General features: G+C 39.5%; 3 protein-coding genes across 5 annotated transcripts; 2 read left to right on the top strand and 1 right to left on the bottom strand.

The window, feature by feature from the left end:
- The first annotated feature begins 499 nt into the window (after positions 1-499).
- Positions 500-9,630, top strand: LOC132124487 (zinc finger homeobox protein 3-like). The gene is made up of 5 exons (XM_059535539.1): positions 500-651; positions 3,171-3,329; positions 3,519-3,579; positions 4,370-8,394; positions 8,857-9,630. The coding sequence occupies exons 1-5, from the start codon at positions 646-648 to the stop codon at positions 9,229-9,231; spliced, it is 4,626 nt and encodes a 1,541-aa protein (XP_059391522.1). The 5' UTR covers positions 500-645; the 3' UTR covers positions 9,232-9,630.
- Positions 9,631-12,813: 3,183 nt separating this feature from the next.
- Positions 12,814-19,756, top strand: LOC132124505 (polyadenylate-binding protein 2-B-like). 3 transcript variants are annotated; one of them, XM_059535561.1, is made up of 7 exons: positions 12,814-13,270; positions 14,689-14,797; positions 15,102-15,169; positions 15,378-15,484; positions 16,120-16,207; positions 16,453-16,604; positions 19,314-19,756. In XM_059535561.1, the coding sequence occupies exons 1-7, from the start codon at positions 13,136-13,138 to the stop codon at positions 19,507-19,509; spliced, it is 855 nt and encodes a 284-aa protein (XP_059391544.1). In that variant the 5' UTR covers positions 12,814-13,135; the 3' UTR covers positions 19,510-19,756. The 3 variants fall into 3 exon arrangements, with proteins under 3 accessions (XP_059391544.1, XP_059391545.1, XP_059391547.1); XM_059535562.1 differs by lacking the exon at positions 19,314-19,756 and adding an exon at positions 18,455-18,611 and having other exon boundaries at positions 12,815-13,270; XM_059535564.1 differs by lacking the exon at positions 12,814-13,270 and adding an exon at positions 13,503-13,665.
- A 2,525-nt stretch (positions 19,757-22,281) lies between these two features.
- ngdn (neuroguidin, EIF4E binding protein) lies at positions 22,282-25,082 on the bottom strand. The gene is made up of 10 exons (XM_059534493.1): positions 25,004-25,082; positions 24,713-24,772; positions 24,517-24,588; positions 24,297-24,434; positions 23,618-23,702; positions 23,486-23,538; positions 23,232-23,346; positions 22,973-23,147; positions 22,701-22,848; positions 22,282-22,539 (listed from the first exon to the last, which is right to left on the bottom strand). The coding sequence occupies exons 1-10, from the start codon at positions 25,025-25,027 to the stop codon at positions 22,297-22,299; spliced, it is 1,113 nt and encodes a 370-aa protein (XP_059390476.1). The 5' UTR covers positions 25,028-25,082; the 3' UTR covers positions 22,282-22,296.
- Between the last annotated feature and the right edge of the window lie 1,874 nt (positions 25,083-26,956).

Raw genomic sequence — 26,956 nt, 5'->3', positions numbered from 1 at the left:
TTAATTGAATATCTTAGAACTATTTAATTCGGCTGTTAGGTGTCATAAAAATGAACACAATATTAATAATACCATAATAAGCCTAAAAGAAATGTATTATTCATATCTATATCTACATACACCTAGATGTACACATACACATATTTTTGGCAAGGTTTATATATATATATATATATATATATATATATATATATATATATATATACATACATACACTTCGCCTCTGCAGCCTTATAGACGAATTTGTTAAATAAATTAAATAATTGGATAAATGGCAGTATTATAACATCGTTCCAACATGCATTTATGTGTGTTGAATCGTTTAATAAACTGTTAGTGGGAAGAGGAACGTTCTTGGAGAGAGTGAGCAGTCAGCTTTTGGGGGGGAGCTGTCGTGTGTTTACTAGAGGAGAGCAATGCTAGAGTGAGCGAGAGAGAGAGAGAGAGAGAGAGAGAGGGAGGGAGAGAGAGAGGGAGAGAGAGAGAGAGGGAGAGAGAGAGAGAGAGGGAGGGAGAGAGAGAGAGAGAGGGAGGGAGGACGGACGAAGGGAGGGAGGACGGACGAAGGGAGGGAGTGAGTGAGTGAGTGAGTGAAAACTTTTCAGTTTTAAAGAGCGAGAGGAAGCGTGCGCTGGAGTCCCAACCATGCAGGTAAAAGCCTTAGCTAATTGCTTCAGTGTTGATTAAACGGTGTTGACGCCGATTTGATCAAGAAGTTGCGATCGAGGGGGTGATGCGGATCTTATCGCGTCCGGGCGCGACAAATAATTTGATGCATGTCATTTCTCTGCGAAAATGTAGTTGCAATTCGAGTGTTAAAATCCCTAACTTTTCTGCCTCGGTCTCATTTTCGCCCCGCCACCCCCTTTCGCTGCTCGTTGTGTTGCACGTCGCTCGTTTCGAGCAGCAATGCGCTTCATCCATCGTCAATTACTGCGTTCTGCAATAATTTAAGCACTTATAACGTTGAATAACTACATTATATACTGAATGGCGAACTTAGACCGCCAAGTGCAAGGTATTGGGTTAGATAAATGCTAAAGGGGGAAGGCAAACGGGTTGTTTTTAACACATCTGTACGAACCAACCCAAATTCATTAATTAAATAGCTTAGTCGATGTAGGCCGCAATTTCCGCTGTGGAGCGGTCGGCGGGCGGGGAATGTCTCAATGCCCGACCAACAGGCCACAATCAGGGGGGCGAGGAACTAATCAAGCCCGAGGTTTTACATCTGATAGCCGAAAGCCTATTTACACAATTCAATTAGTGCATTAAAGCGGTCTTGTGCTGCAGCATCTCGAGCGTTGCGATTGTTTTTGCTTTTAAATTATTCTCGCAGTTCTAATTATGCGTCTTTGAGAAGTTTGTGGGCGATTTGCGGCTTGATACGCGATACATAATTAGTTGACTAATTTGTTGAGTGTGTTGTTAGCTGTGTTAGCCATATGAAGTGCCACGAATGTTTATGAGAAAACGGCTTCTTTTGTTTTAATATCCCCCTTCAAATAAGAAATCACTAAAATCAGTCGCTTTGCAGCGATTAAAGTTGGGAAAAGGGGTAATTAGGGCAGCAGACAACAGTGCGATGCACTTTAATGGGGTATTTGTTATGATTCCACTGGAGTGTGTGTGTTAGCGAGGCAGGCTAAAGCTCTCCGTTTCCAATTGATTCAACAGCACACGGGTCTTGCTAATTAGGCTGTTGGTTAATTAACAAAATCATCAAGAGTTATGGCGGCCATATGAGCTCGCTGTCGAACGGTGGTGTCCCGCGGCGTGTGGGTTCGTCTGTCTTTGACTTTTAAGATAAGTTAATAGTACTCGTGTTGATGATTCAGGGCATGTTTTCATTCTAGCAGGGAAGCTAATTGGCGTGGCATTGTAGCACTGTTGGCATGTGATGTCTGTGACAGTGGCATAAAAAAACGGAGCTGCAAACTGTAATTTAAAAGATTTTGCATGCGTACACTGAACGAAGTCGTTTAGATGTCAATGAAGATGTTTATATATCTGTTCTGGACGTGTGTTATTTATTTGGGTTATTGTTTTAAAAAGACATTACTGCCATTAACATTCCAGGGGATTTGTATCCATTATCTGATATTTGAAGGCCATGTCACTTTATTCAAAAGGGGCAACATGTTGACAAATCCACACCATGATTTCACTTGCATCAGCATGTTATAAGACCAGTCAAGGTCAACATTTAGGCCTCTTCTGACGTTAAATAGCCTAGTTATTGCAGAACAGACAAATGCCTGCATATTTTGGGGTGTTATCAGATCTGATTAACATGGGATGCCTTATATAAAGCAATATACATTCAAATGCATGAATTATAAACAAGGTATTGGTGGTATGGATTTATGTTGTGTCTACCAAAAAGAACATAACTGCATCTGTGAATCAGATTTGATGTCTTGCATAAATACTGTTATAAGTGCGTAGCACAAACTGTATGGCCTATATAAATAACAAGTCACAATGGCAGACTTTGTTGTGAAGGTACTCAGATGAAAGGGGTGGTTTGGCCTAATGTTATCATGTAAAGTGGTTTCTTTTTTTCTTTTTTTTTGATTCGTAAGTGTCCGCTTTCATCAAGGCCAATTAATCTAACTGTGACCATTATTGCACTTTTTACAGTATAAGTTTTGATTTAACCTTATTTGATCTGAACAACTATTTTAAGGGTGATTGTACATTAGACACATGCTCTCTCGTGTCGTTCCAACTTGTGACTTTCTTCTGTGGAAAATAAAGAAGATAAATATGGCTTAGTGGGGTCCAATTTTGTTTGTTTGTCAAAATATATTATTTGGTATTCTGCAAAGATAGTCATACAGGTTAGGAATGACATGAGGGTCAGTAAATGATAAACTTATTAAATAAGTTATAATTTTTTTTTTTTAAGGTGAACTAGCCTATTAAGATTATAGTTTAGTAGAGTGCTGCATTTATTTCATGTATTTAATTTCAAAGTACTTTCAGATCACTGACATGTAAAAAAAATTGAAAAATGTCAATACACAGAATGTAGCATGAGCAAACAAAAATACTATTAAATAATTGAACATTTGTTTCTTTTGAATTCTGAAAACGAATGAGTAATTAAACATTTGTCCAGATATGATAAAGTACTATTACATATAATAATACCACTTTGGTTTCAGGAGGAGCCAGGAGAAACTCTGGAAGGTGCCAGTAACGCGGGGTCAATGTGGTTATGCCCTCTGTGTCAGGAAAGTCAACCAGACCGTGAGAATCTCTCTCACCACCTCACTGACAAACACAGTGTCCTCCCTGCTTGCCTGGAGAAGTTACTGGATATTGTGAGTATATTTACAAAGAACACTTAAAAAAAGTAATAGTTTAGTAATATTATAATGTAAGTTTTCATGCTGCAAGCTCTGTAGATATTTTCAAAAGTAATGACATGGTTGTATGTTGTCAGGGAAACTATAAGTGTTACACAAGTGTTTTTGTATAACTGCAAATAATTGGTTTTCTCTTTTCATAAGGCTGCTCCTAAGCACCCTTTTATTGCTGAAGATGAAGAATCCAAAGTGCAAATTGATGCAGGTTAGTTTGGATGATCTATAAAGTTATTCTCAAGTGTTTGTGTTTGTGCCACATTGGTTCAACACTATCCCAGCACTGAGATCCTGGGTTCCAGTGTTATTGATACCAGGCTTAGGCTATGCACCACTGGACACACAATTGGCTGTGTTGGTGACCACCTCACTTCAGTAGTTTCCATGGCAATGAAGCACCTGTAGGTTGTAGCCTACTGAGTATTCAGTTTTAGTGCTGACTCCTGGACATGATGATTGAAAAAGAGAAAAAATGCTTATTTAAAAGTTTCTGGTTTTAAATCATGGAAACCTCATGTCCAAAATGTTTGATGTTGGATGGGGCTTTCAAGCTTTATAAGGTCAGGGATGGACCAGCGACCCCTGTTATGTATTGTATAACCTGAGTGTTGCATTTTAAGCATCCTCTATAATAACATGTACAGTTTCATAGTAATTTATCTGTGTTGTGATATTGCAAAGGCAATAATCCCTTTTGATTTATGGATTCATATATATTATAATAAATTTTTTAGTGTGTGTATTTATTGTTAACTTTAGCTTTGGTTAAATTTTTGATATTTAACTTTTTTGTTGTTGTTGTTTTTACAAAAAAGATTAGTGGAACATTTGTGAAATTGCTGATCGGGAGAAGTGCGTTACTACACTACAGGATTCCTTGTCCAAGACCTGTTTTATATATTCTGCATATAATTAGCCAATTGTTAAGTGTTACAAAACATATTTTGGACTTTTTTTTTAAAGGCTTACTAATATTGAATTTTCATTTAATTCACCAGATGCCACATCCCAGCTGAAACATTTAGAGAACACAAAATCCCCCTCAATGGCTTCCCAAAATGAGAGTGAATCTACAGATACAGGTGACAAGGCTGGTTCTTCTCAGGAAAAAGAGCTGGATGAAGAGATGGAGGGAGGGAGAAATGAAGAAAGTGAAGCGGGGGTCATGGAGTCAGATCAGGACAGTGCGGACCAAACTATAAAAACATCAGAGGCTTCTGTCAGCAATGGCAGATCTGTCTGTAAAAACAATGTTGCCTCTGAAGGTGATAACCGTCCGTTCAAGTGTAATGCGTGTTTGGAGTCATTTCCCACTAGAACGGCTTTGAGTGTTCATTATAATTCAACCACCCATATTCAGAGAATGAGAACGGGGTCACTAAAAGAGAGTGACTCAACCCCTTTCCTGTCTCGACCTTACGTCTCCAACAAACCATATCAGTGTGGCGTCTGTCGTGTCTCCTACAATCATGCCATCACCCTAGAAAGTCATTTAAAATCTGTGTTGCACCAGAGTCGCAGCAGGAGTGCTGGGAATGCCACTTCTAGTTCCACAGCAAATACAGGAACTGGATCCATGGTTACAAACTTGGCTGCGACCACTGTAGGAAGCACCACACAGTTAGTTAACACCACCACCAGCAATTGTGTCACCCAAGCAAACCTGACTGCATCTGCAGTAACAACCAAAAACGGAGAGCAGGTGCAGCATCAGCTAGCTCCCTCATTACTTTCTTCTCCGGTGGCTTCTGCACAAGCCATGTCTGCTATTCTCACTCTCCTGACTTCCAGCTCAAATTCTCTCCCACACTCCATTCTTCCTTCTCTCTACACAACCGGGACATCTGCAACATCAGAAGCAGCTACCCCACAGCTTATACCCCAGCATCAGATGCTCATGCCCCTGGTATTGAATGGAGTCCAAACCCAAATCCAGGGCCAGAATCCAGAGTCTCCAAACCAGCTTTTGCAGCAGGCAGTGCCAGTTCTTGGTCTCAGTTCGGCACAACAGGCTCTCTTGGCCCAAAGACTCAGTGGCTTGCAAAGTCAGTGGGCTGCATTTGGCCTGCCAACCACCACTCAAATGAGTTTAGAGGAGACCATCAAGACACCGGACAAAGGTGCAGACATGAGAGTATGCAATGAGATGAAAGTTGAGCCTTTCAATCAGCAAATGTCAGTAAAATCTGTAGAGGACTGGGAAATCGATGGGGTAAAAAAAGAGATGTGTATTAAGGGTGAGAATACACAGGAGCAAAGTGAGAAAATTGTGGGTGATGGTACAACATCTAATGAAAAAGATCAAGAAGAAAGGGAAATGGAAGTCGAGGGGACTGGGGAAACGATGTGTGAAGAGGAAGATGCAAACTCCAAAGTAACTAAATCTTCAGCAGCCCCAGTCATTCAGGGTGATAGTCCGATGTCATGTGTTTTGGATCCATACCAGGGTCTCGGCCATACACATACCGTTAACAGCTCTGCTGCTGCTACATGTACCTTTCGTAACACTAATTTTGCCTTAAGATCTTTAGGTCATAGAAGTGCAAAAGATCAACCCCTCCTGTCTTCTGGTCGGCCTGTACTCACTGAGTTCCAGTCTCAAGTTCTGTGGGCCTTTTTAGAGTCACGAGATGATGCTGAAGCATCTAGTCCTCAGCGGGAGGACTGCGAAGCCCTTGGCAGGGAGGTAGGGCTAAGTGGAGAAGAAGTACGCAAGTGGTTCTTAGGTGCCTGGCAATCCAAATCTAGAGAGAGATTAGGCAGTTTCCATGATGAAAGAGACAGAAGTATGGAGGAAGAAGAAGGTAATTTAATGATAGATGAGGGTGAAGATGGATACAGTCCACCAGCAACTGGTAGTCATGCCATTGACCTATCCAGTAGTGCAGAAAGACAAAGAATTGGTAAGGGAAGCCCAAGAGAACTGCTGTTGACCTCTGATTCTGAAAATGAAGAGTTCTACACGTCTGTTATCGTTACTGATGAAGAAAGTCAAAGCAGCTCTATGAGGGAGGAGTCCGGTAGCCCAATTAAGCAGTCTTTACTGGTTGAGCCAACAGCTGAAAGGCCAGGTGGTGGTGGAAAGGTTCTTCGCTCTACTACAGTCTTTCTCTCGGATGCAGAGGATGAATATGATGATGAACCAAGTAGAAAGAGGAAAAAAAGAAAGAGTGAGATTGATAAGGAAGAGGTGGAGATCAAGCGGGAGAAGCAAGATGTAGATGTTGATCTTCAGCTAGAGGCACAAGCAGACCCTCCTACTCCTCTTTCAGTTGCAGTTGATCATCAGGGTGTTCCAGCTGGAATCTTGCAGTCACTGCCCCTTTCCCTGTCTCTGACTCAACTTTCCACCCAATTATACAGTCCATATTTACTCTCGCTTCCTTCAGTTATTGGGGTTGGTGTTTCTGAAGGTGATGGGGGTAAAATAGCCTTTTCAAACACTCAAGCAGTTACTCGAAGCCTGGCACCGCTTTCGGACCCCCTTAATTCACCCTCAGCCACCTCTCTTACACACTCCTTTTTATCAAATGGTAATAATTGTGAGTCTGCTTTGGATCTAAGCATGGGGAAAAACCACAGCTCTACATTATCATCAACATCATCATCTGGCTCCACAGCTAACAAGCCCTCTATACAGAAAAGTAATTTGCTTGATGGTCTGGGATTGAGACCTACAGATGGAAGTCTTATTGTTGTTCAGGTGAAGCCAGATTCTGCCATTGCTATCCCCTCTTCCAAAAACAGTACTTTAACTAATCGCAATAATTTGGCTAAGACTAGCACTGTTTACATGAGGGCAGCAGAAAAACTTAGCTCATCACTCATGGAAAGGGAAAAAGAAAAGGAACGAGAAAAAGAACGGGAGCACAAGAGGCCAAAAGTCAGACGGTTCAGGGACATGAGACGATCTAGGACCATCATCCATGCTGACCAGCTTGATATTCTCTATGGATGTTATTTCAAAGATCCAAACCCAGGAAAGCATGAATTTGAACAAATATCTGAGTGGGTGAACCTTCCAAAGAAAGTGGTTCAGATCTGGTTCCAGAATATGAGGGCTAGAGAGCGAAAGGGAGAGGTCCGTTTTATCAGTGATGGCACTTTGGCAGCTGTTGGGAAACCACTCATTAAGTTCACCTGGCCACTCTCAAAGCCCATATTCTCAAACCCTCCTAAAACTAACACAAGTCCCTCTTCCGGCTGGGCCTCTGCAAAACCCCAAACTGGAAATGTTCTTCCAAAGACGGATAAGGTGAAAGAGGTCAAGGAGCCCCTGAAAACTCCCACTCAAGGTCCAAGTAGACCAAATCAGACACCCTCTTTCACCGTTGTGTCCACCAGTCCTTCATTAGTTCACAAGACCAAAGCAGAAGTAACTCCCATTACAATGGTTAAAATAGCTCCTAAAACAGTGGCCACACCGGTTGCAGTCCCTCTGCTTGTAAGTGGGATTACTACATCTCGATCTGTTCCGAAAAAGGTTGAAGAGGCACGAGCTGAGTCGGACCATACTGATGAAGGGGACGATGATTACCAAGGAGGGGTCGAGTCTGGGACCACCAGCCATATGGTGCAAAAATTGTCCACTACACCAATTAACAAGTCTTCTGTATTAGCATCTCCGAAACACAATGGGCTCAAATATTGGTCTCTGAAAAGTCCGTTTAAGATCAACACCTTGTCAAGAGAACAGCTAGGCCTGAGCTCACAGCGACCTACGTCCACTACCACCACCACCCCTACCACGCCATCCCCTGTGACAGTTACAGTATCCTCTGGTCATAGCCAAAAAGAAACAAGTTACATGCAGCAGAACTCCACCCCAAGACGCCCTCGAACTCATCTGAACTGTCTTCAGCTGTCCATCCTGCAGTCGTGCTATGAGACATGTGCTCATCCTAATGCACTGGAGTGTGAGGCGGTGGGGACAGAGCTTGGGCTTCCACTAAAGGTTGTGCAAATCTGGTTCCAAAATACACGTGCCAAGGAGAAACGCTGGAGGCTTCAGCAAGAGAAAATGGTGAGGACATTTTAATTAATACTGCAAAACAGCTTTTTTCATTCCAAATTGTAGTATTTTGCTATGATGTCATTGGCCTTAGTGGTCTTCAGAGGTCTTCTAAAGTCATCGCAACACAAGATATGTGCCAGATGCAGTTGCAGTAATAAAGAGTCATCTTTAATTAAAATTCTATTACTCCATTTGACATGGTGGAAAATGATTGAGACCAAGAGTTTTTATTTTTATTTTTTTACATGAATTAAGTAAAAAAGATGGTAAGAATAAGTTAATCATTTTGGTGCACGTGGTTACTGAGCCTCATCAGGTAAATAAATGACCAAATTTTGATTTCCCTGGGGAACCTTTAAGACAGTGTTCTTTTTATTTTTATTGATATTGCTTAACTTTTTTTTTTTTTACTTTTTATTTGAATGAAATGACACTAACATGGTCTTTTTTTTTTTTTACGTCTTCACACAGTCTCCTAATCCCAGTGACTCTTCTAAAAAGGTAGACTTCAGCTCGGGTAGCTACCTACAATATAATGCTCTCCGAGCCAACCGTCCCATCCTGCCCAAACCTGTACAACTGACATTTGTGGAACCAACTCCATCATATATCATCGGCCAGACAACAAACCGCGAAACTCTGAGAGGCAAGTGTGAGGCCTGCGGGGTTGAATTCGAATCCAGGGCTGCAGCACGTGACCATGTCTTCTCAGCTCGACATCTTGCCACACTGAGAACCACTAACTTTGGTCAGCAAGCATCGTTGGTCAGCAATGGATCTGGTACGGGGTCTACTGGCATTGCCAGCCAGTCTTCTACCCCATCACCAGCTAGCAGCTCCAGCTAAACAATGAATTGGAGCTGGTTTTGTCTGCAGACCCACTAGACTTGTTGGCTTTCAATAGACAGATGGGTGCTGGTCTTTTAAGCTAATGTTCTTTTGAGGTTCTAAAATTGGAGCAGGCCCAGTTGACTCTGGCCATCTTCGCTCTCTCTCCTTGGATATCAGTGAGACATTTTTAACATTATTATATAGAGTCTTTGCTTACAGGACTCTTTTTAATGACATATTGCCACAGCATCATTTTACTATTAATAATCTACTGAAATGGTAATCATGGACATGCTAATGCTTATGTAATTATGGTCCATCTTTCACAATTTCATCTCGTTTTAAACTCCTATTATGTTGGGTAATATTCTACTCACATTTACACAAAACACTTTGATTTGGAGACTCTATGGTAATGAATTGATTGGGAGACTCTATGGTAATGAAGCACCCAAAAACTCAACCAAAGTGCTCTGGGTTGTCAATTATGTTTGTGGTACTTCTTTTGCTTGAGCCAGGGTGGTCTTTAGCCTGTTTTAAAACATATATAAGAGTCGTTTCTAAGCTGATTTATCTCCAATCGTCTTAAGTTTTCCTTTTGGCTCAGTTGAAAGAAACTTCTTGACTATGATAACAGTAGATGGTAATGAAATGACAAATTAGACCGAGAATATGTGTAGTCTAGAATTTGGGAGTGTTCCGAACCCAGACGAAATGAAATGAGGACGTTATTAACAACGATAGCTATTTTTGAGCAACCATCTTGACAATCCTGTAGTCATCAGCAGAGGTGTCATTGAAAGTTGTTAGATGGTCATCATATAGCACTTTGACCCTTTTAAAGTCTCAAACATTTTCTTTTTTTTTTTTTTTCTTTTTTTTAAGGTTTTCGTGTTCCGCAAAATAAACATAATTTTGTTGTATGGTGAAATCTTAGTGTATGTCAAACTATTATGAGGTATTAATCAATTTTTAAGGTTATTTTTAAAGGGTTTGCATTGCACATAGTTAAACACAGACAAAAAAATAAAATACAATAAAAATGGATCAGCCGCTGTGCACGAAGCCAAAGTCAAGTCTGTACTTACACAATTTTATATGGATTTGTGGAACATTGAAATTATATACCTTATACCCTCTGATAAACCATTTCATTTGGTTTGAATTATTAGGAGGTAAGCTTGTCAATATAAATCAAACCCAACATTCTTTTATTTTTGGCAAAAACAAAGCATTTTAAAATTATGGGAGAGAGTTGTCATCTTTTTTTCTTGTTCTTTCATTAAGCAATTTGTGTTGTAGAATCAAGTATTTTTTTTTCTACAACTCACCAGGAGAGAAGACCGGGTGCTTTAGTGGACCTGAAAACTACTCATCAGGGCAGTAGGAGGTGTGATTTGAAGGACATAAAATACTAAAGACGATTTTCCTTTTTGGTTTATTTTGTATATTATTATTGATACTATTAATACTTTAACAAAATGCAAAACTAAAAAAGATTTTTTTAATGAACTATATTAAGAAAATGATATTCCAAAGTTATTCTTCTTGCTTTGTCTCATTAAAGAAACCAAAAAGCAATCTTGATTGGAAGTGTTAGGAATGCAAACCACAAATGGAGCTCCCATGCCTTGACACTTTGAACTAGTCCAGGGTTTAAACATGAGCTACAGATAAAACTCCGCTTGGAACACTTGAAGCTCATTGAAAAGTTGTTTTCACTATATCCCAGCAAACACAAGTTAGTGTCAAGTTGTAGCTCATATGAAATGATCATGGACTGTTTTAGTGCAGTGCTACAGGACGTGGGATCACGCGGGGTTGCACTGTTCAGAGTATATCGGTAGAATATGGAGAAATGCTTTTATATTATCTTTTCACTTTTTTCATTGAAACTTGATTATCACTTGTTATAACTGTACTACTTACTACTTTTCAGTACTGTCATCACTTTTGATTGTTATTGATTCTTAATGGTTTTAATGGCATCTCAGACTTTGGGGTGTCATTGATATGAATATTGAACGATAATGGTGGCAGTCTTATGAAAAATTTGAATATTGATTAAGCTTGTTTTCCCCTCACTTGTACCTTCATTTTTTGTTGGTTCTCCTTTTTTCTTATGCAGAAAACAAATAAATTGAAGTTCATGTATTGCTGTTTCTCTTCATTGTGTAAATTACCATTATAATTTATGTTGATATATTCAAATTGTATGTTTAAGTTGTATGTTGGAAGCACTAATAATTAATATAACTATTATGGACCATATTGTCAGGGAGGTTATCAGAGAAATTAGTACAATATTTTAAGCATATTTTGTCACCTAACACTATGGGCTTCAAATGTTGCTTGATGTGGTAGACAAAATAAAAACTGCGGAAAATGTAGGCCTGAAAAGTTGGAGATATTATTATTCATGTCACATAGTGGGTAAGACAATTATGCACAATTCTAATGGCCTCGGGTTAAGTTCTACTGAAGATTTAAGAATTCCACTGTGGATCGCATTGTTGCCAGATCAGTCCAAAATAAGTCACTCTTGCATAAATCATAAATCAACAAGAGTACATTTAGAAAATGTACTTTAAATATGGACATTCTTCATATATATATATATATATATATATATATATATATATATATATATATATATATATATATATATTCATTGCCATGTATATATATATTAAAATAAAATGTTTGCATTGTATTGGACATCAAAATTAATAATTAAATGTGTCTTTTGCGTGCACACATGGGGAATGTAAAAGGGAGAAACATGTAAGAAATTGTACAATAAGTAACAACTCAGTATGAGATGCTTAATTTCTGGCAATATTGTTGGCTTGACTGCACAGACACTTGGAAGAAAGCCGAACTGGATGATGACATCAGTGAATCATCAATGAACTGACCTTAACTGAAAAACTGACTGTTTGTTATTGTCCTCTTGCATTATAGACCAACTATTTTCCTGTGTGACAGTGTAAAGCTGCTTTGACACAATCTATATTGTATAAAGTGCTATATAAATAAAGGTGACTTGACTGGACTTGACAGTAGGTGGGGATATTTATCAACAGACGAAAACAAACATCCTGAGAAGGAAGAAGAGAAAATAAGTAAATAGATAAATAAAGCACAGTGTATACAGTCAAATTCCTGATATTTGACAACTGAACTACTTTAAATGGTTGGTTGTACTTTATTGTGCTATTTAGGCCAAGTACTATGAATCTTAAATATGGCCCTGTATTCTGGAAGTAAGTTTAAATGTGTGTGTGTGTATCAAATACAAGTCATAGTGGATTATATTGTGTGGAAATGGCAACGTTGCATAGTAGTTATAATCCAGTTTCAGTCGTTTTAATACAGTCTATGGGTTCAAGCTAAAGACGGTCTGTCAGCCGTGATCGACGCTGCTTTTATCCAATCACGGTCGCTGTTGTAAAGTCTAAGCGGCGAGCGCAGACAAATATCCCAAGAGAACACCAATAATCGTTCTCGATACGTTAAGAGAGCGTGTCTAAAGTGAGGAATTCTCCAATCACCCGTCGATGATGCGCCTGCAGTGCTCGGAGTCCCCGCCCACGGCTTCCATTTCTGTTCGCCCTCGCGAAGAATACAGAATGCTATTTTGAATTTGTCTTCTAATGTAAATAGAGTAGTAAGTGCGACATATTGATGAAGTGAAACCTACTTATATTTGGATAAATAATGTTGTTGCTTTTTCGCTAAAGGACACTTTTGAGTTCCAGAAGAAGCGAGGCGGGCTTTTATTCCCCATTTTAACTTTAGTGAACGGCGCTTTCCGCCGTTTTTTTATTCCCTCCCCTGCCCCTTTCTCGCTCCCCCCTTCGAGAGTCGCGGCCTGTAGTGCAGCCACGAGGCGCGTCGGACCACCGGGAATCAGGCGATGGCGGAGTTTGGTAACGGACTGGCAGAGGAATCCCTGCTGGACTCAGACCCGGGACACTCAGAACTTGAAGACCCAGGCGTCGGAGATGAAGAACCGGGATTAGACGAGGGAGAGGCCGCTATTGAAGATCCGGTGGGTGAAGGACGCATTATACTCGCTTTAATAACTAGTTACATTTTTTGTTAATGTTTTTATATCGACTCCTCCCCCAACTTCACATTTAGAAGAAATATGCGAATTCCATACGAAATTCAAGAACTCGTGTTAACGCGAAACCGGTTTGTCCGCCATTGTGGTTCACGCAGTGCAGTAGAATTAGTGAGTGACATGCGTGCTGTTGGCCGCCATGTTGGCGCAACATCGGTCTGGGTTCCTCTGCGCCAGATCTGTGTCGACCTAGCGGGGGGGAAAAAATCTTCATTGCAAAAATGCGAGACGGGAGATGTAAGAGACAGGGGCGAGGGTAGGACAGGCCGCCATTAGCCGCAGCAGTGTGGGTCCATCCGCAAAGAAGCAGACGGCTCACGGTAAACACGCCTCTTTTCGGATCAGTTATATTTTTGGCGTGCTAAAGTAAGTCGTGTTGGTAATGTTAACTGCGCGTGACTGTTGTTGGCCTCTGCAATGGAATAAATCTTTATGCGACGTGTGTGACATGTAAAAAGATGCGTGAGATGCTTTTTTTACTTTCAGGTTTTGCGTCAAATTGGGAACATTAAGGAAAACTACAGAGTTGTTGGGGGGTAAAGCGCACTGTATTTAACGTTAATGCACATCTGTATCACCGTGATGATTTTTTTGCGTTAAAGTTTAAATGCCGCTCGTGATGTATTGCATCATTTGTGGGTGATTTTGTGATGGAGGTGGCCCATTAGGGCTGGGCTGGGCTGGTGCGTTTCTTTCCATTAACATTATTGGAGCTATAGTAGGTCACGCATTTGCATGCTAAATGCATGTCTGCTTTTATTTAATCGTGCAGTGAGGATCTGTAGTATTTAAATAATTAGTCACTGTCGCTCGCATCATGGAAAATCTTGTTTTAATTGCGTGAAAGAGGACGTCTCAAGCATGCTGGGTTACTTTACTCGCGATACAGTGCGACTCCCATTGCCCTGCAATGCAGCACTGCTGAAACTCGCGTGCGTGCATTTAAACACACACCAAAAGTGTGTTCTCTCGCGCACGAGGTCACGGATGGCATCATGCTTAGGGCGTCTTGCTGACTGGACAGTAATAAATGGTGGTTCGAAGGAGCTCGGCGCACGATCACTTGTGAAAGTGCATGTGCATGCTGTGTCCACGATCACTGGTGAGAATAACGAATGTGTGTGCATTCTGGTAAAGAAATCCCTTGTGCATTTCAAAATGGGTTTAGCAGCAACACATGATATTGATGCACTATAGATCCAATGTGGCTGTCGATAAGGGACACCAAAATAATTTATTCAGGATGTAGTTATGCAAAACATTCAGTTCCTGTTTTGTTAAATGACTAATATACCATGTTTTTGATGGATAAAGTTAATATGTTAATACTTTTGCCTTTTCAGGAGCTGGAGGCAATTAAAGCCCGGGTGAGAGAGATGGAGGAGGAGGCAGAGAAACTGAAGGAGCTACAGAACGAGGTGGAGAAACAGATGAATCTCAGTCCTCCACCTGGTGAGTGAGACTAAATGAATGAATAAGGGAGGGTGAACGGGCAAGTCTGGGGAAGATTGAGCAAAAAAGGAGAGCACTGCAGAACAGACAGTGCTGATGAATAGGACTGCATTAGAGGGAGAAGAATAACTAGCACTGGACCATTTGAGGTCAATCGAGATACGACTAGAAACAGAACGTAACCTAGATTTCAGCCATGAAGCTATGCAGTAAACTTGAAGACAATGGATTCTGTGGTAAATCACATGCTTGCATATGGCGATAGATGAGAGTTGCATGGCAATACAGTGTTTTCTCTTTGCAGCTGGCCCTGTCATTATGTCCATTGAAGAGAAGATGGAAGCAGATGGCAGATCTATTTATGTTGGAAATGTATGGCCGATTATTCTCACTCCTTCTTGGTTTACGAGCTGTATATATGTATTTTGTTGCATTTAATTTTGCATGCATTTTGCTTGATTTAATACTACATTCATATGTTGCATATAAAATTGAGTTTGTCGCATGCCATAATATTTTTTATAGCATGCTTGATTTAATGACATGTTAGAAGTGGTGGTGATTTGATTTTCTTTTGCAGGTGGATTACGGTGCGACGGCAGAGGAGTTGGAGGCGCATTTCCATGGCTGTGGTTCCGTAAACAGAGTCACCATCTTATGTGACAAGTTTACAGGACACCCTAAAGGGTAATTCATGCATTCCTCAGTTTGTTTTTCCCTATTAACCTCCACCTCCTTATCTTTGACATTCGTCTTTTTCTTTGCCATCTTATTTTCTTGTTCTCCGTCGTGCAGCATCTGCTGGGGGTAGGCACCGTAGGTTTAGAGAAGGCACTGATACATCACCTCAACCCACAAACTGAACAGTAGCCATTGAAGAAATTCACAAATATTCTGCAGTAGTTTTGCTTAATAAAGTACACTTCATTTTTTATTATTTTAAACCTTAAAATAAATTTTATTTTCAGAATCGATATGAATAGATTTGTTTCTCTTTTTGAATGGGGCCGCTCAGTATCTTGAGACTGTGAGGTGTGAGTTTTTTTTTTTTCTGGTGTACAGTGTTAAAGCTGCCACATTGCATAGGGTAACTTTTGATGCAAAACTTTAATCACAGCTTCTTTGAACACAGTGTTCTGTTCATATCTTTATACATTTGTAACAATATGCATATTTAGTTTTTGATGCATGCATTAGTGTATATATATATATGCTTAGTTACAACAATAAATAATTAATAGCGGATTCAGTGTATGCTTTCCTGTTCTTTTCAGTTGACCTCACCTGACCTCATTTGATGGTTTGCACTCTTCATGTTTCAGGTTTGCATATATAGAGTTTGCAGACAAGGAGTCTGTTAGGACAGCTATGGCACTGGATGAGTCTTTATTCAGAGGAAGGCAAATTAAGGTGAGACAAGGCATTACAAGTTTGCTAACTAATACTGATAATGCATTTTGACTTTTAAAGTCAACATAAAATTAAAAATAAAATTTCAGCAACAACAAATATTATATGTGTAAAAATGCATCAGATATGTTTTCAGTTCTCTCTTACCCCTTAATAAAGTTGGTGTTTTTTTTAGGGTTTGTATACATTTCAGAATTTCTTGCAGTCTTTTAAAGTAATCATACATTTCCCAACTGTTCTTACAGGTTGGGGCCAAGAGAACAAATCGTCCTGGCATTAGCACCACAGACCGCGGTTTCCCTCGGGCCCGCTTCCGCTCACGGGGAGGAAACTTCTCATCACGTGCACGCTACTACAGTGGCTATACCCCTCCCAGAGGCAGAGGACGGGCCTTCAGGTGAGCTCCATGCCAGCCTTGCATGTTTGACAGTGACTGACACACAGGCTCCATCCTGACAGAGAGTGCTGCTGGGAAAGTGTGTGTGCATCGGGGTGGGGGCAACAGGGAACAGTCCAAAATAAGTCTTTCTAAATGTTGATGCTTCATTTTGTTATATATTTTATTTATCCCATCTTGTCATGCAAGACATTTCTGGAAAAATGTTTCAGAAGAAATATGTATCAGAATATGAAATTCACGTTCACACACAGGTTATCGGATTTATAACAACATGAAGTTTTGTAAAATTGTATCAGTTTTATTTTTTATTTGTAGTCTGCACTCTCTGTACAAGCTCCTGTGTGTCGTCATGTTAAAAGGAAAACTGAGGAAGTATTACAAACCATTAAACACGCATGCACAGCCATCGTCATCATCGCTGTCCATTTCTCTCCTGCAGTGTAAGATTCTGAGCATGGAATGAGCCTTCGCGCTCACCAGAGGTTTGGAAGTCAGTCTGCTTCCCAATGTGAAGATCATTTCTGCATTGTGTCTCAAAACCAAGTGGGCTGCTTACACAGTGGTGAATTTTAAAAAGGCCCGTTGTCCTCTTTAGATCCTTTCACAAGGTTTTGGGACACAATCCAAATCCTGTTAGGCCCTCTGGGTGGATTTTGCACTCGATTTCTTTTGGCTTTATTAGTTTTGGTGATGAAGGGATATAAATAGAAGATTGTTGGAAGCATTTGTATTAAAAGATCTGGTAGGGTGAAAGCATTTTATGAATCAGAATCTTGTACATCAGTTTTTTGGAAAACTCTTGTACGTGCACTGCCACACTTTGACTCTTTTTGTTGGAGTGGAGCTTGAGTTAATGCCTTGTAAAAATGCCCTGTTTTTTAAATTTCTTTTATCCCACACCCGAGTTGATATACAGATTTGAAATAGATTTGATATTAAGTAGGTTATTATATGAATAAAGTAAATTTAAGTTAGCCAATGGGATTAGACCGTACAAAAAGATAAACTAGGTTGAGTATGTAGCTGGATGTCAAGCTCAGCTCTGAATAACTTGAAGGCAAGTGTGTGTTTTGAACTCAGGCAAGTTTGGTTCAGAAAAGCCCATTTCGGTTCATTTTCACCCCCTTGCATGATTCCAGAATGGAGGGTTCATTCCTGCAGCCTGATATTGACTGTTTTAGTATCCAACAGAAAACACAGAGGATTCTGTGCCATAAAGCTCACAGGACGTTCCTTGAGGGGGTTTGTGTGAATGAAGAGTGTCTATGGCTGCCTGAATGGATGTCTGTGGATTTATTGATGTATACGAGTGTGTGTGTGGCCCAGTCCACCTGTGGAGAGCTGTGTGTCATTGACTGTAACTGTGTGTGCATGTGTTGGAGGGTTCATGTCCCCAGGATCTCTCCTTTAAAGAGACCACAGGAGCCGCCCTGTTCAGAGAGAGAGAAAGAGGGAGAGCGTGCTTCACTGTCCCCTACACTGGACACAAGATCATTTCTAAAGCCTGAATATAACAAACACACATTCTGCTGTTGGATAATCTTCCTCAGCTTCCCTTTTTATTAAAAAAACATTTACTGGATTCTTTATACATGTTTGCATTAATCAGTAATTAAAACGTGTTATCAGAAGAAGAGGGGTATACATTGCATTTCCTTTTTTGAATTAATGTGTATACCTGAAATATGAGTGCATAAATGTTCACCTTGTCCTCAAACGATAAGGCCCTTTTAAATGCATATTACTGACACACAGACACTTACACCCCCCAAAAAATTTAATTGGTGTCCGTCGTCTTAAACCAACCACAAAAAAGAACTCACCCTCTTTTTCTCTCTCTTTTCCAGGGGCCGAGGGCGAACAACATCGTGGTACTCCCCCTACTAATACCTCCCCGCCCCCCTATGAAATCCCCCTTTACTATCATCCCATATCCCTATATAAAAGAAAAAAAGACCCCTATCAAAAAAGGAAGAAAAAAAAAAGAAGAAAAAAAAGACAAAAGGGGGGGGGGGCCTCTCCAGGAAAGACAGACTGACTGGCCGCAGTGTGCGATTGTGTGTGCGCGTGCGTGTGAGGAGGTGTTGCGATCACCCTGGTAAGGTACAATATGGCCGTTGGGGAGATTTGGTGGCATTTGTTTACATTTGAGAAGATGATGTAATCTCAGGCTGCAGATGTGTGTCCTTTTGTCTGGCAAACAGCCCCTCTTATGTTTGCACTCAAAAGGCAAACAGAGGAAAAAAAATGTTAATTTTTTTTTTTAATGATTGTAACATGAATATGTGAACAATTTAATAGCAAGAATGTTGTTGTTTTCACAAAGTTGTGCTATTTGAGATCATATTCTCTTATTATTTTTCTGTGCTCTCTGGAATCCCTTTTCCTTCCCAGCACTGGTTTCTTTCCTGCTCATCCCTCACTCGGATTACTTCCTCCACCTGTGTTATTCCGACAGTGGTTTTAGAGTTTGGCGTTTTTACGTTTTACTGTTCTTGAACCATCTTCCACACAATACGACTATTGTAAGATGACATTGCCTGAGCTCTCAGATCTTTTCTTTTGTGTTTTAAAAGTTATTTTTTTGTTTCATGCTGCCATATGCCATCCCCGACCATCCTTTCCCTGTTCGTGTGCTGCTTCTCCTCCCCCCTTCTGTCTCTCTTGCTCTCTCTTTGTATATTAGACCACTTCTTGTCGTTTCAGGTTTCAGGACCAGTGGAGGCTGACTACCCCTCCTCCCGTGGCTGCGGCGCCCCCTACCGTCTCGGCGGCGTCTCTGTCTCTTTCTGCTCCCGCTATGCACACTCACCCCATCCTCTCCGTGTGGGGGGGCGGGGGAGGGGGACAGGGCGACCACCGGCCCACTGCGGGAGGCATTTATTACAATAACAAGCGCTGAGCTTTACCAACATGAATATACTGAGATGCACCAGGCCCATGTTAACACAGAAATACAGACACCGCACACATCCACCACAAATTTATATATCATGAAGGCAGATCCATGATAGAGCAATGGCTGCTTAAATTGCGAGTGAGTGAGAGAGGCAGGGCCAGAAAGAGGTTGAAGAGGAGGGTTCTTGTTTTTCTCAGTGCACAGTGCAGTTAGGGCATGGTGGAGCGCTAACGCGTGGGCTACAGGTATCGGTTACTTAAGGAGGGCTCCGGAGCTTTATTTCGGGGGGAGGGAGGGGGGTTGGGTTGTGTGGAGAGGGGTTTCTCGTTTCTGTTCGTTTTCCTTTTTCAGATGGAGTGGGTATGGACGAAAAGAAAAAGATGTTTTCCTTTTTTTATTATTATTTTTTTTAACCCATGAGTCTGTAATTAGAAAAAAATAAATAAAAGACATTGTGTAAAAAGTACTTGAAATGTTTGGTCTTTCTTTGAGAGCATTGTGTAATGTTTGCTCCACTTGTCATTTCTACGTCTTCTGTATGAGGTTCCTATGGTTGTGTGAAAATTTAAAAATAGGAATAAAACCTAAATAGTTAAAATCATAATCAAGTGAGCACAAATAAACAAATTTCTAACGGTGTGAGAAAACTATCAGAAGGTTTGGCCAAACGGGTCACTCATTCTAAACCCACCATTATGCCTTTGGTGTTTTCATGCCAAATATATTTTACTCATTTCAACCTGAAATATGTTCCCAGAGACCCGGAAAATATCCATGCTTTAGTTTTACTTAAAACTCTGTTGAAAAAATACGATAACCAGAATTTAAAATGTCACAATGGATATATGTTCGGGAAAATGGCAAAAGCCAGAATTATCCATCTTGATCAAGACCCCAGTTTCAGCTAAAAAAAAAAAAAAAAAAAAAACCCGCCTCAAAGCATGATGCTACCCCCACCACCATGCTTCACTGTGATTATGTGCTGTTGATTTTGCGCCAAACATACCTTTTGGAATTCTGGCCAAAAAGTTCTTGGTGATATCACTGTCCTGCCTTATTTTTTCCACTTGATGATGACCATCTTCACTGTTCAATGGTTTATCTAATGCCTTATTTTTTACTCTTCTCCTGATTGATACCTTTTAACAATGAGATCCCTATGATGCTTTGGAAGCTCTCTTCGGACCATGGCTTCTGCTGTAAGATGTGAGAAAATGTCTGGAAAAGCCTACTAGAACAGCAAAACTTTTTTTTTGTATATTAAATTGTTAGGTGTGTATTAACTCTATTTAATATGTGATTGCTTAATTCTGAACACAGCCACATCCCCAGTTATAAGAAGGTGTGGACACATTTTTTTGTAAAAAAAACAAAACAAGGATTAGTTTGTGAGTTGTACAGGTCACATTAAAGGTGTAAAAGTTCTGAAATGGCTCATCTTGGTCACATTTTTTACATAACATTAACCTGGCATTTTAACGGGTGTGTAGACTTTTCATATCCACTGTATATCGTGGATAATATATCCCTTTATCTTGAATTCACGTTTGTAATGTTATACAGCACACCTATTAGACTGAGACCCAGTCCATTACAATAAACATCAAACTTTGAACAAATAGTTCTGATGTCCTGATTTTGAGGTCATCCCTTAGCTTTACTTTAAAACACTTATACTGTAGTTCTAACACATCAGTAGAATTGTATATTATATGGAACCCATGGGTTGTTTTGATTTGCTACATTTACTGCAGCAATCCTATGATCTGAATGGGACAAGGAACATTAAAAACACTCAGTACAAGCAACAGCCACTGTTATGAATACAGGCTCTACCTGGGATTAAAAGAATACATTTTAACTCCTGACTAAATCATGATCATTTTAACTTGAATTCATTTATTTAAACCAAAGCATTTTTGTTCACCAGATTAAGCATAATGTACGAAATAGATCCAATTAATTGATTAAATATAAAATGGCTGAAATTAGTGTAAAAATGTTAAGCTCCTCGTGACCGCTTTTACAAGAATGTTTTACCGCTGAATACGCTTCTTGAAAAATAAATAAGCATGCCACTCAGTCACCTTATTTGATTAGAAACAGATATGCAAATAAAGGTAGATTAGAACTACTGAAAATCGGAGTATATCACACCAGTCCTCATGTCTTTACACTGGTTTCCAGTTACTTTTAGGATTGATTTTCAAGTACTTTTATGTAAGGAATAATTTACAATGGGCCGTTGAATTATTAGAAAAATAATGCACACCCAACCGTACACCAGTAGTATAATCGTTTATAATTCACTCAGTGGCCTAGGACCTCAATACATTGCAGATATGCTAACTGGATTTAAACCTAACAAATCACTCGGATCGAGTCAGTTAGAAATACCAAGGGTTCACACAAAACAAGGGGAGTCCACTTTCAGCTGTTATACCACCCGCAACTGGAATCAACTTCCAGAAGAGATCAGATGTGCGAAATCAGTAGCCATATTTAAATTCAGACTCAAAACACATCTGTTTAGCTGTGCTTTTACTGAATGAGCACTGCTACGTCCAAACTGACTGCACCGTATTGTATGTATCATTTACTATTTTTAACCGTTTTAATTATTTTGTTTCATTTTATGTAAAACACTTTGAATTACCATTGTGTATGAAATGTGCTATATAAATACACTTGCCTTGCCTTGTCCGATTGGCACTGTGATAAACTTTTTAACATAAGAGTCCACACTCATGTTCATGGAAGAGAAAAAAATGTCTCAAAAGGAAGATTTATTTATTTATTTATTTTAAAAAGAATCGTTTTGTTGTAATTCATCTTAAACCGTCTTCTTGGCATCAGTGGTTTACTTGTGCTTCCTGACAACTGAAAAGATAGAATATCTATTAATACACAACACTGGACACTTGTATTTTTGAAAGCATTTACATTACATAACACACAAAACAAATACTTGCCTTTCTTTTTGCCTTTCTTCATCATTTTCTTCTTTTTCTTGGGTTTTGGATTATCAGTATCCTATCAAAAGAGAAAATGCACTCAAACTTAAAAAAAAAGAGAGAGAGGGTATTTTACCCGTTACAGAAATTTAAAAAAACATTAAAAAAAACCCACAACAATAGTACCTGGAACTTATAAAACACATGTAAAACTACCCATGATGCCATTGGCCAGCTCACCCGTGCTTCTCCCCCGGTCAGGGCGGTGATGTCACTGAATCGTGTGATGCTGCTCAGCTGTGACGTCATTCCCACCATTCCTCTTTTCCTGAATCTCTGCTCACGCGGCGTACTGAGACGCACCAACATGGACTCCTCATAGTTTTTCCTTTTATGAAAATATTTTCCAGAATTATTAGGGAAAAAGAAACATTTACTGAATGCTTGTATACTGAATAATCTACAACCAGAAACTCGAATAGAATAATTCCATAAACCTCCATATCACGCACCTGTTCATCTCCTCTCTGCTTTCCCGTTCGGTCTGGAAGTCTCTGCGGTCTCTGATCTCCTCAGGAGCATCGCTGTATTGCTGCCGGAGCTCCTGGATCACAGAGCTGCGGAGTGCCGCTCTCTTCTGTTTGTCGATCTGCTCCTTCTGCCGGTCTGCTTCTGTCATGTCTCCATCTGTGCATGGACACGGAAGGGTTTGGGATGAGTATCAACTATCAATATAATTATAGGTCACTACACCAAAATCAAAAGACTTGCCATAATGCATTGGAGCAATTCGAGGAGGAATGTATTTCCTGCTGGATGAGGGCTCTTTTAGCCCCTTTGGTTTTCCTCCTTCGCCTTCATCATCAGAGTCCTCTGATTCACTCAGCTATGTGAGGAAGACACACAGCAATCTTTAGGTATACATTTATAGAATTTTGCTTTACACATATATACAACATACATACCCATGCAAATGTATACACACATACATTGTTAATATATCTTATATTACATAAGAGCTTTACCTTGCTGACCAGATTCTGAGGGTTAGGCCGAAAATGTAGAGGGTCATTCTCAGCTGGAAGAAACGCCATCAAACCAGTCAGTGAATGAATGTGCAATCGATGACAAAAAAAATGTAAGAATGAAATATTTACCAAGGCTGCCTGTTACTGCCGTCCGCACTAATTTATCAATCTGATACTTCAGCTTTTGATCAAGGGGACGCATCTTCTCTAAAACCTGTAGACAGAGAGGGATAAATTCTCTTTAAACATAGGCACGGCATTTGTGAAATGGTGTGTAACTGATGTGACCTGATCTGTACATTTATAAAAATAAAAAAAAAGTGTGAAAAGTGACGTGACATACAGCCAAGTATGGTGACCCACACTCAGAATTCGTGCTCTGCATTTAACCCATCCAAAGTGCACACACACAAGCAGTGAACGAACACACCGTGAACGCACACCCGGAGCAGTGGGCAGCAATTTATGCTGCGGCCCAAGTTTTGAACCTACAACCTTAGGGTTAGGAGTTAAACTCTCTAACCACTAGGCCACGACTTTCCCCATTTAACTGAATTTACATTATGAATGGAAATCAGAAATAACCAAAACAAGGATTATTTCTAAAATATTGTAGCTAAACTAAAGTTAATTCATTGAAACAGGTTTTATATTTTTTATGGTATTGACATATTTGATTTGATGCCAGAATAGCCAGTATTGTTAAAACTGAGAATTTGTTTATTCAAAATGAGGAATTAGACAAAAATGGATATCACACTTTGGTTTATTTAAGGGAATATCGCCTCTTCTGAGGTATGTGTCGTACCGTCCTGATGGTGACCAGCCTGTGGATAGCGCTGTTGTCCTTCAGACTTTCTCCTTCTGTCTTCAAACTGATCAAATGGGTGACGTCTTGAAGGTAAAACAGTAACATATGATATTTCACGTCCAAAAAAGACAAACCCTACAGCGAAAAGGAAAAGAAATATCATAAACAGTTTTGATTATCGGGACTGTATTCAATATCTACGTTACGCAAGTTCTACCTTAGAAGTCTGATACTCTTTCTCTCTGACTTTCTTTATCAGGTCCCGAACATGACTTGTTACTGAAGCAACCTGAAAAACAAGACGATGTCAATCACCATCACATCTTCCCGTATTATATTATTATAGCCATCTGTGGTGCTGTGCTCAAAATAAAATCTAAAGCAAAGTATCCAGACTCTGTTACATTACAAACCTGTTCTGTGAGACTGTTGAGAAGACGCACAGCTGTGGGAAGGTCATTGTCTATAAGATCCTGCAAAAGACAACTATGTTACATCTGCTATGTGTTTCGAAGAAAACGCACACCATAAAGACGATCAGGTTAGCCATTGTACAATTTCACCATATCTTGTCATTTATCCGCGAAATTATAGACGATTCCATGACAGCATGGTAATAGCACTATAATATACCAGTTACATCACAATACATCTATGTTTAGGTTCAATCAAGGGAAATTTTATTTAGGTAAAAAACAACTCACGTTTCTGACTGCGGTGGCCGCCATCTTGGATTGACCAAGTTGATACGGATGCCAGGTAGGGACAAAACTCACAGGCACGTAATTCTTCTTCTTCTTCTTCTTTTCGTTTTATGGCAGATTGCAACCATGACTATAAAAGGTGCATACCGCCACCTACTGTATAGGAGTATGTAACATGAGAAGATATTATCATGACTATATCATCAATCAAAAAAAAAAAAAAATACTACCTAAATCCTATTATATATTCCTATATTTTTCAAATATTGTACAACTGCTTTCTGTGCATCCTTTACCCCATCTCCTGTTGTGCCTAACAAACCTTCAATATTCCACTTTCTTCCTACCCGAGTTATCTTTTGATTTAGTCTCATCCTCTCATCCCTATATTTCTTACAATGCAATAATACGTGTTCACCATCTTCCTTGGACCTACATTCTATACATTCATCAGATTGGCTTTTACCCATTAAAACCAATGTTTTATTTAATCCTGTGTGATCAAACCTTAGCCTGGTTAAAACACTCTCCTCTCTTCTGTTACTTCTATTCACCCCCTGTGCATTAATAGATTTTTGCAATCTGTAATATTTCCTTCCACTTTTATCCACATCCCACCTGTCCTGCCATTTTTTCATAATTTCTTTTTTGATTATTGCCTTAGCCTCTCCTTTTCCAAGGGGTATATTTATTTTATCATTTGTCCTGGTTGATTTTTTTGCGATTTTATCTGCTCCCTCATTCCCTTTTATTCCTATATGAGCAGGTACCCAACATAATCTCACATCTATCTGTAGTCTCTGTAATCTAAATAAACTTTGTTGGATTTCTAGCATTAGATCTTCTCTACTAGATTTCATATTTTGAATACTATATAAAGCTGCTACAGAATCAACACAACACACCACTCTGTCTGGTTTTAATTCCTCAACCCACTGTAGTCCTACAATAATCGCCATCATCTCTGCCGTATACACTGAAGCCTGATCAGGTAATCTTTTTCCAATACTTATGTTCATTGTTGGTATTTATATTCCTATTCCTACATTGTCCTTCTCATCCTTAGATCCATCTGTATAAATTTCTAAGTAACTATAATATTTGTTCCTTATATATTGACTTGCCAGGTGTCCTTTCTCACTCTCTTCCCATTCATTTTTTAGTTCCAAAATGTTTAAGTCTATCTCAGTTTTGGTAAATAACCATATAGGTATATTACTAATAGGTATAGGTGAATTAAACCATATATTTTTCACTCTATATTCCTCTGATTTTGTCTTTGTTACCCATCCAAAGCCATTACCTTTAAAAGACCTATACTCCCAACATTATTGAATAACACTTTTTGCATGATTTTCATGTCCACATCCACTTAAGCGACTCCAATATGTAAGCATGAGCTTATCTCTTCTCAGATCTGACGGCACTTCTCCTAACTCAACCTGTATTGCTTTAATTGGTGTTGATCTCATTACACCTGCACATATCCTCAATGCTTTGTTACTAATTCTATCTAGCTTCAGTAAATGTGTTTTAGCTGCTGCTCCATATACATAACATCCATAATCGATTGTTGACCTCATTAAAGCCCTGTAAATATATATTAGTGATTGTTTATTTGCTCCCCAGTCTTTCCCCACTACTGCTCTCATTAAATTGATGACTTTCTTGCATTTTGATTCCACCTTTTCAATGTGTATTTTCCATGTTCCCTTTTGGTCTAACCACATACCAAGATATTTAAAATGATCTACTGTTTCCATATTATGTCCATATAACTGTAGGTTCTGTTTTTCTATCCCTTTCTTCCTTGTAAATATCATATGGCAAGACTTACTTGGAGAAAGCTTAAAGCCCCAGCTATACGACCATTGTTCTACCTTTCCTATGGCTTCCTTGATTTTATTTCTTACCCTTATAGGATCTCGTCCTCTTGCCCAGATGGCCCCATCA

This window comes from Carassius carassius, chromosome 42, assembly GCF_963082965.1.
Source record: "Carassius carassius chromosome 42, fCarCar2.1, whole genome shotgun sequence".
NCBI classification, from domain to species: domain Eukaryota; kingdom Metazoa; phylum Chordata; class Actinopteri; order Cypriniformes; family Cyprinidae; genus Carassius; species Carassius carassius.
This window is presented reverse-complemented; position numbering and strand designations above follow the sequence as displayed.